Source organism: Mchenga conophoros, linkage group LG18 (genome assembly GCF_057382185.1).
Source record: "Mchenga conophoros isolate Kocher_MC1m ecotype Shallow Benthic linkage group LG18, M_conophoros_male_GT1.1, whole genome shotgun sequence".
Classification (NCBI taxonomy): Eukaryota; Metazoa; Chordata; class Actinopteri; order Cichliformes; family Cichlidae; genus Mchenga; species Mchenga conophoros.
The window spans coordinates 537,925-551,509 of record NC_140543.1 but is presented as its reverse complement, the minus strand read 5'-3'; the positions used below and the strand labels follow the sequence as shown (position 1 = coordinate 551,509).

General features: G+C 45.3%; 1 protein-coding gene across 4 annotated transcripts; it reads left to right on the top strand.

The window, feature by feature from the left end:
• The first annotated feature begins 6,751 nt into the window (after positions 1-6,751).
• On the top strand, positions 6,752-13,451 carry LOC146552752 (inositol monophosphatase 1-like). Of its 4 annotated transcripts, none has more exons than XM_085254392.1 (9): positions 6,752-6,858; positions 8,629-8,708; positions 9,143-9,276; positions 9,489-9,593; positions 11,079-11,124; positions 12,648-12,756; positions 12,852-12,960; positions 13,031-13,182; positions 13,252-13,451. In XM_085254392.1, the coding sequence occupies exons 2-9, from the start codon at positions 8,646-8,648 to the stop codon at positions 13,380-13,382; spliced, it is 849 nt and encodes a 282-aa protein (XP_085110518.1). In that variant the 5' UTR covers positions 6,752-6,858; positions 8,629-8,645; the 3' UTR covers positions 13,383-13,451. The 4 variants fall into 4 exon arrangements, with proteins under 4 accessions (XP_085110518.1, XP_085110519.1, XP_085110520.1 ...); XM_085254393.1 differs by lacking the exon at positions 6,752-6,858 and adding an exon at positions 6,939-7,071; XM_085254394.1 differs by lacking the exon at positions 6,752-6,858 and adding an exon at positions 7,841-7,879.
• Positions 13,452-13,585: the final 134 nt, after the last annotated feature.

The window sequence follows — 13,585 nt, the reverse complement described above, 5'->3', positions numbered from 1 at the left end:
CGTGCAAACGTTCCTGTTCTTGATTGGTGAGCTTAAACCTTCTGAACACACGACTGATTTAGACTAAACAAGTGTGAGCTCTCAGATGACCGTGGTGATGTCAGACTTGCTCAGGCCGATCATCAGACGGAAGGCGGAGCTTAAGACGGAAGGCGAAAGCCGTTGTTAACAGGAAGTTTTTATTGAAAGTGTGTTTAGCAAACTGATATGCCAGTGCTGAAATCAGCACAATGAAATCTCCGTGGAAAGCACATCGCTGTGAGTTGCTGAGGGTAATTCTGCAGCGTCATGTCGGAACACCTCATCCACATCAGGCAACATCTTCCCTGGGAATGTGATCCAGCTGTTCACATCCTGTGTGCCACAGAAGCGTGAGGAGAACCCCGCTGTTATGCTGCAGCGTCTCCGCCTTCCCCTCGCCAGTTTAAAGCCTGCTTCATCTGTGACGGTGTATTCATGGGGCCTTTCCAGGTTTCTCTAAAACAGACGCGCAGTAGTTTCCTGTAGGTGACACAGAGACTTTACAGTAGAGGCACTCCAGATTTATGTACATTACAATAATGTTTACAGTTCAGTAAAAGCAGCAGAGGCTGCAGTAACAGGACAGACATGGATTACAATAGCTGACTAAATATCATCAGTGATGATTGTTCTTGGTCTTCTTCATTCCCCTCCTCTTCCTCCTGTGCCTCGCTGTCTGTCCACTGTAGATGCACCTGTGCGCTCTGAACTGGCTCTTATCCTGATCACCTGTTGCTGTGGGTAACAAACAAATACGCTTCATTCACTGTTTGTTTCACAGTTTAAGCAGGATGCCTATAATCACCTTCATCACCACCAGCATCATTGTTATCACCTCCACCAATCAGGCTTGAAAATGCTGAGCGATGCTAGGGAGTTAACCTTCTTGATACTGGTTCAGAGTCGGCCATTAAAGTGGCGAACCGTGTCTGACGTGGAGCGATACGGTCGAGGATGGAACCGGTCTCTCTTCCACAGCATGTCTTTATCCTGTCTTCCTTCTCTCACCCCAACCAATCACAGCAGATGGCCCCGCCCCTCCCTGAACCGGAGGTTTCGTCCTGTTTAAGGGAGTTTTTCCTTCCCACTGTCGCCAAAGTGCTTACTCACAGGGGGTGATATGATTGTTGGGTTTTTCTCTGTATGTATTATTCTAGGGTCTACCTTACAATATAAAGCACCTTGAGGTGACTGCTGTTGTGATTTGGCGCTGTGTAAATAAAACTGAATTAAATGGAAAATCCTGATTCACACAGATGTGTAGTTGTGAATGGGAGAAGGCGTTTCACAGCTCTCAGTGCCAGACATGGGTACTCCTTTGAGACAGGACTCCAGCCCAGGTCCAGTTTGCCCCACTGCAACTTTAGAGTGCTGTCGGTGGAAACTTCCCGAAGCTGGGATTCCAGATGTGAGGGCAAAGCAACATCATTTTCCGTGGTATTCACAGAAAATGGGTCCATAAATCCACACATGCCCTTCTCAGGGATCATCAAATGACTCTGTCAGTTGTGAAAGGTGCTGACAGGCTGAGTCACTGACCTTCACCTGAGGGGAGTTTTCTGAGGTGTGGGACAAAAGTGGAAAGATGTCCATCGTTTTCTCCTGGGCCCTCTTAGTCCACAAAGCAAGTTTCTCTCTTGAAGTGAGATGTTCAGCAGTGAGAAAACGTCACAGAGGTAGACAAGCTCAGCTGTGACCTTTGAGTTGGCATGATAATGTCTAAGAGGAGACTCCTTTCTTCTTTGTTTTCTTTTCTTTTCTCCGCGTGATAAGAGAAGACCTCGTTCCTCAGTTCAAACAAACACTTGAGGACCAGTCCTGTCCCATCTCACCTCACTGTGGTAGAGCAGCTGGACATGATCTGCTTCCATGTCCTCACAAAACATCTGGAGTTCACAGCATTGTTTTCAATGAAGTTGATTGTTTTCACTTCCATCATCTCGTGGAACTCTGGTCACATCGTTTCTAGCTTCTGGTGCACGATCAAGAATCAGCATAATGACGCCCTGACAGCTGCCAGTCATTGAAGCTGCAGCATCACTGCACACCAGTTCTGCCAGTCCAGGTCATTCTCAGTGAAACATCCTGAGTGTTGGTAGCTCTCCAAAACAGCCAGTCTTCATGCAAACTGCTGTCCCAGCAATAACGAACAGAAACCAGTGTCAGGTGGCAATGGTGACATCAGTGGACTCGCCTAGTTGCAAAGAGACAAATGGACTCTTTTTATTCTTCCCAGAAACCGATGCTGTATGTCTCAGGCCCTGTCTGTGATACGGCAGCTCAGTGTCGTTTGTCACTTTCATCTTCATCTTTTGTTTTAAGAACTTCTCCATATCTAACTGTAAATGGCAGACAGCGTCTTCTTCTGCTTGCTTATTGAGCTGATTAAACACCTCTCACCAAGCAGTGGGGAGCTGTATTGTAACTGAGATTTTCATGGGTGAGAGTAGTCCCCGGTGTCTTTGATTAGTAACTTATGATATCACGCGGTCCACAGGTGTAAAACTAAACTCACGGTGTGTCTGGCGGCCCATCCATGGTTAAGAATCACTGCCCTGCACCATTTACTGATCACAAAGTTATATCAATTAAAATAAACATATCCACCATCTCTGAACCTGCTACTAACTCTGGTTACTGGAAACCCAATAGCTCACTATTAAACAATAATCAGTTTCAGACAGAAATAAAAGACTTGATCTCCACGTTCTGGACAAAAGATACTGATTTTAGAAGGAACTGATAACTTTGTAAATTTGAAACATGGTTGTTAAAAAGTTCAAGGAAAGCCTAAGAGGCTAATATTGTAGCAAATATTTTCACTATTTCCAATAAAAGACCAGAAACTTTATTAGAGGAAGAAGAAATGGAATTGGCAAATCTTCAAGTTAAATTAGACGACCTGTCAGAAAGCGATGGGAGCTTTGAAGATGAATCTTCTCAAAAATAACAAATCACCAGGAACAGACGGTCTATCTGCAGTTTTATCAGGTTTTTGCTGCTGAGCTGGGCCCGCGTTGGGACTGCCCTCTCTCATTCGCAAACCCAATAAAGATCGTTTACTTCGAGATAATTGGCGCCTATTTGTCTGCTTAGTAATGATTACAAGACGTTTGCTCTAATTTTAGCAAAGAGGCTCAAAATGGTCCCGAGCTCCCTCATAGATGAACACAATCAGGTTTGTGGCTAACAGACATAACCAACAATATCAGATCAGTGCTGGACATTTTAGACTACTGTCAACTTTTTGATGACAATGGAGTCGTGTTATTTTAGGTTTTTGTGAAACACCAGTTCACAGTCCTGACATAAACTTGGCTTTGGAAGTGACTTCATCCGCAGAGAGACTACAGAAACGCTAACAGCTCAGTGACACTAGCTGGTGGAACCTGTCCTAGATCTGATCTGTCGACAGGCATCAGGCAAGGATGGCCTGTTTCTCCGTACCTCTTTTTACTAGTCGCCCAACTCTTAGCAGACCATATTAGATCCAGTAAAATTCAATGTATTTCTCTGCTGGACAGAAGTCTGATCATCACTCAGCTGGCTGGTGGTACTACCCTAACCCTTATTCTGAAGAACAAAAACCAAATGTTGCAGCTCTGGAGTCAGTGAAAGCGTTCTCTGGAGCTTCTGGCTTAGATCTGAATATTAACAAGTGTGAACAAAGTGCTGAAGTCTTTATTTTGGAAGGACATCTTACAGAAAACTACAGATCTACAAAAGAAGCCTGACACAGTAAATATAACTGACCTGATTATGGCCAAGTTTTATATACATAAGTGTACATTCAGAGGCACTAACCCTGCATTATGTTCTCTAAAGATGAATTCAAACAGCACATTCAGTGTGTTCAACCATCACAAAACCTGAAGGCAATTAAAGCTGTAGAAGCCTCTTTCTCTAGTCTGTTATCGCCCCCTAGTGCGAAACAACCCTGCTGTAAACTGCTCTTTGCATAGAATTATTTTATTTTACTTGTTTATGTTTGTCTTTTTTCCTCCACTACAACATTCATGAGTGTGACCACGAAGAGCGTTACTTTACATCATTCCCTTACCTTTATTTCTCATATCAGTGTCATATCATCTTTAATGTCACCTGCCTGGAGCTGGACTCTCTCAGGGTGGTGTTGGAGAGGTGGATGCTGTCCAAGATAAAGGTGATGCTGGCGAATACCTCCCACACACTCCATGACATGCTGGTCAGCCACAGGAGCACGCTCACTGAGATACCCATAATGCACCATGGAATGACACAGGAAGTCGTTCCTGCCCATGGCCATCTCCCTGTGCAACTCCTCCATCTAACACACTGTGAACACTGCAATAGTTACAGCCTTTTCCACACGCTCTTTTCTATTTTACTGTAATATTCCTGTCAGTGTTCTTGATGCTTATTTATAATCACCTCTGTCAATCCTTGATGTACTGAGCCTTCTCCTGTACTCACTCTCACCTACGACTGCACGGCCACTAACAGCTCCAACATCATTGTGAAGTTTGCGGACGACACTACAGTGGTGGGTCTTATCACCAACGGTGATGAGACGGCTTACAGGGAGGAGGTCAGCGCCCTGACCCACTGGTGTCAAGACAACCATCTCATCCTCAACGTCGCAAAGACAAAGGAGTTGATAGTGGACTTCCGGAGGTGCAGAGAAGTACACACCCCCATCACCATCAACGGTGCTGCTGTGGAGAGAGTGAGCAGCTTCCGCTTCCTTGGTGTACATCTGGCTGAGGATCTTACGTGGTCAGTACACACAAACAAAACAGTGAAGAAGGCGCAGCAGCGCCTCTTCTTTCTCAGGAGACTGAAAAGATTCGGCATGAGCCCCCGCATCCTCAGGACCTTCTATCACTGTGCCATTGAGAGCATCCTCACTGGATGCATCACCACCTGGTATGGCAACAGCACCGCCTACAACTGCAAAGCTCTCCAGCGAGTAGTGCGGTGCTCTGAACGGATAATTGGAGGTGAGCTTCCCTCCCTCCAAGACATCTACAGGAAGCGGTGCCTGAGGAAAGCGGGGAGGATCATCAAGGACTCCAGTCACCCCAGCCATAAACTGTTCAGACTGCTTCCATCAGGAAGGAGGTTCTGCAGCATCCGGTCCCGTACCAGCAGACTGAGAGACAGCTTCTTCCATCAGGCCATCAGACTGCTGAACACGTCATAGACACCTCAGCTTCACTACTGGAACTTCAACATTATGCACTCCATACTGTACAGTAACGCCACTGTTTTGCACATGTCTCACTCTGTATATTTTATTTTATATATTTTATTTATTGTTTACTCTATTTAATTTGTAAAATATGTGTACACACACACACACACACACACACATTTAATATTAACATTTAGTAATGCATACACTCTTATATTGTACATATATTTATTAGTTTCAGATGTAGCCATTCTTACATTTGCTTGTTCTTACGTTATTGTATTTTGCACACCTCTGTTGCTTGTGAAGCTCGCACACAAGAATTTCACTTGCATGTACTGTACCAATGTACCTGCACATGTGATGTGACAATAAAAGTGATTTGATTTGTTATTTATTATTGAGTGATTTGTATATATTGTGCTTTTTCTTAAATCTGTAACATATTGTATTGTTAAATAGTCTGTTTCTGTTACTGTACTGGAGCAACTGTAAACCACATCGTTTCCTGAGGGATTAACAAAGTATGCTGATTGTGATTCTAACATTGCTTATCTGGATATGTACAAGATCTTTGATCTGTAATGTTCTGTGTTTGAAATAAAGTACGGAGCTACGGCTGTGCAGGTACCGTAAAAGTACCAGGTACTATGACCTAATGCAAAACCCTGAAAACCGTGCCACGCCAGTAGGTAGTAGTAGGCTTTAGTGGTGTATTTGTGTGGATGCCTCAAAGGCACACTGTTGAGTTCCTGTTTCTCTTTATTCTTTATCCTTTATTATTCTAGTTGCTCCGTTTCTTTGCCGCTTAACTACTCCCTCAGTTTTCAGTCGATTTTCACCATTCAAACTTTAAACTGTTCTGCTATTTCTGCTTTCCACTGCTATATCTTTTGGTGATGATAACTTTTATACTTTTTGAGATATTCAGCTTTTTATGCCATTTTTTGGCCCATTTTGCTGACAGGTACCACATTATCAGTGTGATCACTAGTTTTGCTGCTGAGTTGTGTTTTAGCTCAGTGAGATGAGCAGCCGTTCTCAGAGTAGGAGGCGCGGGTTCGAATCCCGCTTATGGCAACATTTTCTTCAGTTAACACTTCAACTGTTTAAACTTTTCCACACAAATTTCAGCTTTTTCACCTCTTTTCAGCACAATTTTCAGGTTCCTTATCTCTTTGTTGCTGAACATTCAGCATTTTCACCTCTTTTCTGCGCATTTAGCTTCTTCTGCACAGTGCACGTTTTTTTCCTCTCATCATATCTTTGTTTGGGACCAGAACTGGTTTGGCGCAGTGGGATGCGCAGCTGCTGTGAGATCTGGTGGGAAGGGTTCGAGCACTACATGGGACAGATGCTGGACATCTCCCCTGCTTGCATGTAATCTGCTTTCTTGACAGTCTTCAGTGTAGTCTTTCAAATAAAGCAGAGTTCAGCTTCTACACCTGTTTTCAACAGATAGCTGTCCTGCTGTTTTCAGATTCCACTACACGGCGTTCACTGCATTTTCGCAGGAAATGCAACCTTTTCTAGTGTTGTTGTTGTGACAGTCAATGTCCAGTAGGAGGCGGCAGCGCTCAGTCGTAGAACGTAGAAGAAGAAACCCGAAAGTGGAGCTGCTAACCCGTTACGGATTACCTTCAGACCGACCTCGAGAGCCTCAGGTGCGTTTTCAGGGTTCGCGCTGTTCCTCTTTACTTGTTTTCGAAACGTCTCGTTGATCCGCCGCCTTACTTCCGGTTTTGGAATTTGTGGCGGGAATCAGCGGCGTAGTACTTCCGTTCAGAAATCAGCTGATTTCATACGGCGCGGCAGTGCCGGTGGGCACGCGCACGGAAAGGTGTCGGCGCGCTTGACACTTCGTCACGTGCCACCAGGTAACGCTCATTGATAATCAGTATATACTCGGTTAGTGACCGTAAACTCGATGAGAGGACGCGCTGAGACAGCCACTTAGCGGTCACCTGTGGCCAATTCAGGACCCGCTGTGATAGGTCAGGATTGGTGTTACTGGATTATCGATCCATCACCTCCCAGATTGATGTTATTGATTACTGATGTGGTTCTTATGATGAGGACTCTGGGCATTCCTGGTGCATTCCAGAAGTCCCTCATGTCTCCTATTCCTGACGCTCTTCCTTGACCTCGATGAAAACGTCACTGAGGTCAAAGGTGAGAAGGAGAACTGCTGAGGACTCAGGAAAAGGGAAGAGGCGTGCACTTAGAACCGGAACAACCTTACACTTTTTTTTTAAACTTTATTTAACAAACAATGAGTATACAACATACGAACAGATGAAGTATACAAAACAACAGAACATGAACACACAAAGCCAGGGGTAAAGAAAAAGGTAACAATTATAAGAATACACGCAAAAATTCACAAACATATATGGTTTTGAGCCTTTTTGTTGGTGGAGTCTGATATTGATTGTATGTACATTTCCACATCCTTAAGTTAATGACAGAAATATGGTGTTTTATTAGTAAACTTACATTTATGGATAAAAAATTTAGCTAAAAGTATTAACAAATTTATCAGGAAAAAACATTTATCATACTTCTTGGGGAACTTAAAGAAACATGAACAACCTTACACTGGTGTCTCTTTAACAGGAAGTCTGGCGTGTTGAAACTACAATGTGCAGAAGACGAACTACAAAAGGCTGGTCTAGCTTCACCACAGTGTGTGTTCTTGTTTTATGGAGGTCATAGAAACGATAACAGTCTGTAAAGCATATCTTTCTGGTGTTTTAAAGGAGGAGGAACATTTTCTGCAATACTGCTAAAATGATGATATTACTAAAACTTGTGTCCCAAAACTCTTCATCAGTGTCACGCTGAGCGTTCAGAGGCGAGCCCACTTATTGGTCCTCAGTAACTGTTTCCATGAAACAGCAGAAATGAAGTGAACTCAGCTTCTGTTTCTCAGCGGTGCATGTAATCTGTAGTGGAATACATTTTTAAAGTAACCTTCCCAACACTGGACATTACTAACGATCACTGATCATACAAGCACACTTTGATCAGTTCGTATAGATCATAATGTTGCGCTCATACAGCGTTCTGTGTTCTTCATGTGACGCTCAGGGTTCAGCTGTGAGTTTCACTGCTGCTGATTAAAGCTATAAATAAATATATATACAGGTTCTGAATGAAAACAAAAAACACTTAGAATGGACATGATCTGCTCCGCTTTGGCTACTGCGATTATGTTTTCATGAATGGTCGGATGGATAACGAATTATGGGACGCCATTTTCTCCTCCCTTTTCATAAAGACGGTCCAGTGTCTCTGCTAAAGGAGGTCATAAAGGAAGCATTGAAGCTGCTTCCCCTAGTGTATGGACAACTGAAGCGTATGTCAGTGAGGAACCTTCCTGATCAAAGTGGAATATTGGAACACACCTCACGCAGTCTTTCCTCTTTCCACAGGAAGTTCCTCCTCCAACATGGCTGACCCCTGGCAGAACGCCATGGACCACGCTGTCGCCGTGGCACGAAAAGCTGGAGAGGTCAGTCGTCATCTTCCTTTTTCTTTCCCACCTGAGACTCACCTGTCAGGGCCTACAGGTGATTTCATTATGAAACAGAGGAGTCTCAGGAAGTTCATTCTTTTCACCTGAACGTCACTCGCCCATGTGACCTTCAGGGTCAGCTGACGACTGCTTGACAGTGAGCCGCACGGCCGTCACGACTGCAGAATCCGCTTCCTGCCATTTCTTCACTTACTGAGCACGCTCCAAAACAGAGGGGGTGGAGTCACTTTCTTCTTCTCTGAAACGTTCTGAGCGCAAAGAGGAAACAAAGGCTTTTATCTTGAAATCTCAGGTTAACCCCAGATGACAGACTTAGTAACTGAAACTATTGGCTGATCAGCTTCTGATTGATAAGCTATCAGTGCATTGATCAGGAGTAAATATTGATCAGTTATTGGTGCCTTGATCAGGTGGTGTGTGACGCTCTGCGTGGTGACAGGGCAGTGATGACGAAGAGTTCGGTGGTGGATTTAGTGACGCAGACCGACCAGAAGGTGGAGCAGCTCATCATCCAGTCAGTGAAGGAAAAGTTCCCCACCCACAGGTATGAAGCTCCACCCCCTCTGTGCATGTCCAGTCGGATTATTGATCATCAGTTTACAAAGATAAGCGTTATGATCAGATCCAGATGTTCAGGGATCCAGCTGTGTGCTGCTGAGGAGTAGCAGAGATGACCTGCTGGAACATCTCTGGCTGCCGTCTCGTGGCTCTTCCTCGTTCAGCGTGTAACGGCTTCACCTGTTCTGTGCGATTCAGGTTCATAGGGGAGGAGTCAGTGGCTGCAGGTGAGCCCTGCGTCCTCTCTGACTCGCCCACCTGGATCATCGACCCCATCGATGGCACGACCAACTTCGTTCACGCGTGAGTTTGCACTCTCTGACATCATCATTGCAGCTTCTTTGTTTCCTGTGGGCGCTCAGAGATAGTGCTGGGCCATACTGTTCACGGTAGCACCGGTGTAATGTCGGGCAACGATAGGAAAATGAAAGATGGCGATAGAATATGGGTAAAACGCGCATGCGCAGTGCCTTTGTTTTCATACGCACATGCCGGTGTCGTGCCAAACTCGGTATCCCCGACAGAATTTGTTTCCCCTGCGTCGGGAGCACACGCTGGACTGTCCAAATCACGGACAAACAGTATCCCACATTGTTGATTTTGTTGATACTCCTGACATTTTTGAGATCTTAGCTCTTTATACAACGAAGTTATAGTGGGACACAAATAATATCAGGCTGATCCTGCCACAATTTGTTCCCCCTGTGTAACTCACGGACAAACAGTCTCCCACATTGCTGATTTTTAGTTCACAAACACTTCTTATTATGACGCATTACTCCTGAAACTTTGGAGGATTTATCTCTTTATATAGTGAAGTTACAGGAGAATAAAAATAGTTATCAGCCAAAATGTTAATGGTTTATTAAAATAATCCCATCTGATACTCCGTGAGCAATAAATATATCATTTTCTGTTGTAACCCTCAAACTGAATGGTAATGTAACGATGCTAATTTTTCACAAAATGAAAACATCAGTACTTCCTGCTCCCAGCACAGGGGAAACAAATTCTGTCGGGGATACCTACTTTGGCACAACAACGGCTATCGTAGGCGGAGCCTCGCGGAGTGATACGTGCTGTGCTTCAGCATAATGTTACCGTGTTGTGTGTGTATAACCTCTTTTTAAGTGTTGTGGATGTTATACATGGTTATGCTGAGGATGTGTCGGCCAGTTTCCACTGGAAATGCTTTTTGGTTAAACTGTCAGCGAGGAGTTTGCACTGTTACATTTTATATAACTTTAATGCAGATAAAACAGCTGCTTGTTGAAGTGAAAATACACTGATGGGTTTTTGCACTAATAAAGTTGTGGAGTTGTAAAGCATTTTGTCTCGTGTCAATTATATCGTTATCACAAATTTTCAAATGTATATGGTGATAAATATTTTTGGCCATATCGCCCTGCTCTACTCAGAGAGTGAGGCGGGGTCTACGGCTCTTCTGATCGATTACCTCCAGATCTGAGGTTTATTTGGTCCAACTGACTCAGAGGGAATCGATCAGAGAGTCACTGAGAGATCGATGAAGGATGATCAATGTTCAGCTCGAGCCGTCCCTCAGCGGGTAGATCGATGATGTGATCATCATGAACGTTAGGATGAACCTTTACTTTGAAGCAGATGACTTCCTGTTTGGCTTGGTGTTCGGCACACTGAATCAGCTCATTTAAAACGCTGATGGGCACTGGTTACCGTGGTGACCTAACAGGTAAACAGACCTGCTCTGCAGGAACACGTATGACGGTGCCAACACGTTAACTTCCTGTGTCTGTTTCTCCTTCACAGGTTTCCTTTTGTTGCCATTTCCATCGGATTCGCCATCAACAAACAGGTCTGAGTCCACATCAGCACCATCCTCCTGACCTTTGACATCAGCAGCGACATCACAGGGCTGCAGCCCTGACTTTAGTAGTCGATTAATCAGATAAGAAATCCTTCTGTCTTATTAATGAGCAGCAATAAATACTGAAAAGTGAAAACGGGGCCGCTAACCCCACGCAGATTTTTCTATGCGTTTGCACCTTTCGTCCACACGTAAACGGCGTTTTCGGTCACTGAAAACGGAGATTTTTAAAAACTCAGATTTTGCGTTTACATGTGGACGAGGAACACGGAGAAAACGCAGCGTCAAAGGTGTGCGCCTCGTTTGACATCACACTGTGCGCCATGTTTTTGTGAAATGAATTTCTACAATGGCAGACTTGGACAAAATACTGTTAATTTTACTCTCTGCAGAGTTTACATGCTTACAAACAGTTACTGTCCCTCCACACATAGGACTCAGTTCTGCTTCTATGCCCCGACTTTGTTTACTCTTTCCCACCCAGGCTTCTGATTGGTCAACATTCCTACACGGTTAGGAATATATCGCCAACTGCTGCTTTGGCATGTTCCTAGCTGCGTTTTCCTTCATTTTTGCGTCTGTGGAAGGGATTTAAAAAAAGAAAAGAAAACAGAAAATCTCCGTTTTCAAAAATCCCCGTGTACGTGCAGACGTAGCCTCAGGTGAGCCTCGGTTACTTGAGCCCGGGTCTCATCCCTCTGGTGGAAACTTTTCAGAGTGGCGCCATTTCTGGTTTTATCTTTCTTCAGTTGAGCTTCGCCCTGGCTCACAGGCGCAGCATCACCACTGTCTGCTTCACCTGGGAGTGTTTCCTTAGGTGGAGAGGTGGCGTGGCTGTTCCCACACACGCGTTAGCAAGCGATGGTGCTCCACCTGCTGCAGCATATAAAATGACCAAAAGAGTAAACGCGGCACCTCACCTGCTCCTGACTAGGTGAGGTGCTCAGCATCTGTTACCATGGCGATTTGGCAGCTAAAAAGAGAAAATCAGAATCAGCATACTTTATTAATCCCTCAGGTAATGTGGGTTACAGCTGCTCCAGTACAGAAACTGCTACAGATTTAAGAAATAGCCCTAATATATAGAAATCCCTCAATAATAAATATCAAGGATTAACAGCAACATCAGAGTAGAAAGAGCGTGTGCAAAAGGCTGTAACTACTGCAGTGTTTACAGTGTGTTAGATGGAGTTGTACAGGCAGATGAGTGTGGTGCATTATGGGTAATCTCAGCTTCTCACTGAGCGTGCTCCTGTAGGTAGCACGTCATTGAGTGGGTGGGAGGTATTATCCATCATTGTCTTTGCCTCTCTGACACCACCCTAACGAGTCCAGCTCCATCCCCACAACATTACTGGCCTTGCGATCAGTTTACTGAGCCTGCTGGCAAAACGTCAGCGCTCTCTAAACACTAACAGGTAGCTTCAGGTGTTCAAGCCACCTGAGGATGAGCATGAACGACCTCACCTGTTGACCTCACAGCGGCCTCTACTCTTCTTCCCCTCCCTCAGGTGGAGTTTGGCGTTGTCTTCAGCTGTGTGGAGGACAAGATGTTCACGGCGAGGCGGGGAAAGGGAGCATTCTGTAACGGCGAGCCGCTGCAGGTGTCCCGGCAGGAAGGTCAGCGCTCAGCGAATCGATAACCAATAAATCAGTGACATCACTTATGCGGGCGGTCGATCACCTGTTTGTTTATCTGTGTGTGATGTCATCAGCCGTGGAACAGGCGATGGTGGCCACGGAGTTTGGATCGGACAGAGACGCCGACGTTGTTGATAAAATCTTCCAAAGCCTCCGAAACATCCTCTGCCTCCCTGTTCACGGGTAAGGCTGCCGCCACGTTGACATCACTGCACGCTTGTTTTCCCATAGCTGACGTGTCCATCCGTCTCAGGGTGCGCGGGGCGGGTTCCGCCGCCATCAACATGTGTCTGGTGGCGTCGGGCTGTGTGGAGGCGTACTACGAGATCGGGATCCACGTTTGGGACGTGGCTGCCGCGTCGTTGATCGTGTCCGAGGCTGGCGGCGTGCTGATGGACGTCGATGGTAAGCTAACCCATCAACAGCACATTTCCCTGCTCAGGTGTTTCCAGCTAACGGTGTCTCCGTGTTCAGGTGGCGACGTGGACCTGATGTCCAGGAGGATCATCGCCGCTAACAGCAAAACAATCACAGAGCGACTCGTCAAAGCGATCGTCCCCTTCAGTCTGCCCAGAGACGACGCCACACCACCGAAGAAGAGCTAAACACACACTGACAGGTGTGAGGAGCACACCTTCCTGTTTGGAAAGTTTAAATAAAAGTTTTCTATGAAAGCACCCGCGTGTTTGTGTGACTGACGGCAGGTCACCATTGTTAAGGTTCAAAATACTGGGGATGGAGACAAGAGAAAAAACCACAATAACAACACTGGTCCGGCCGGGTTGAGTCAAACGATGATTTTAATGAA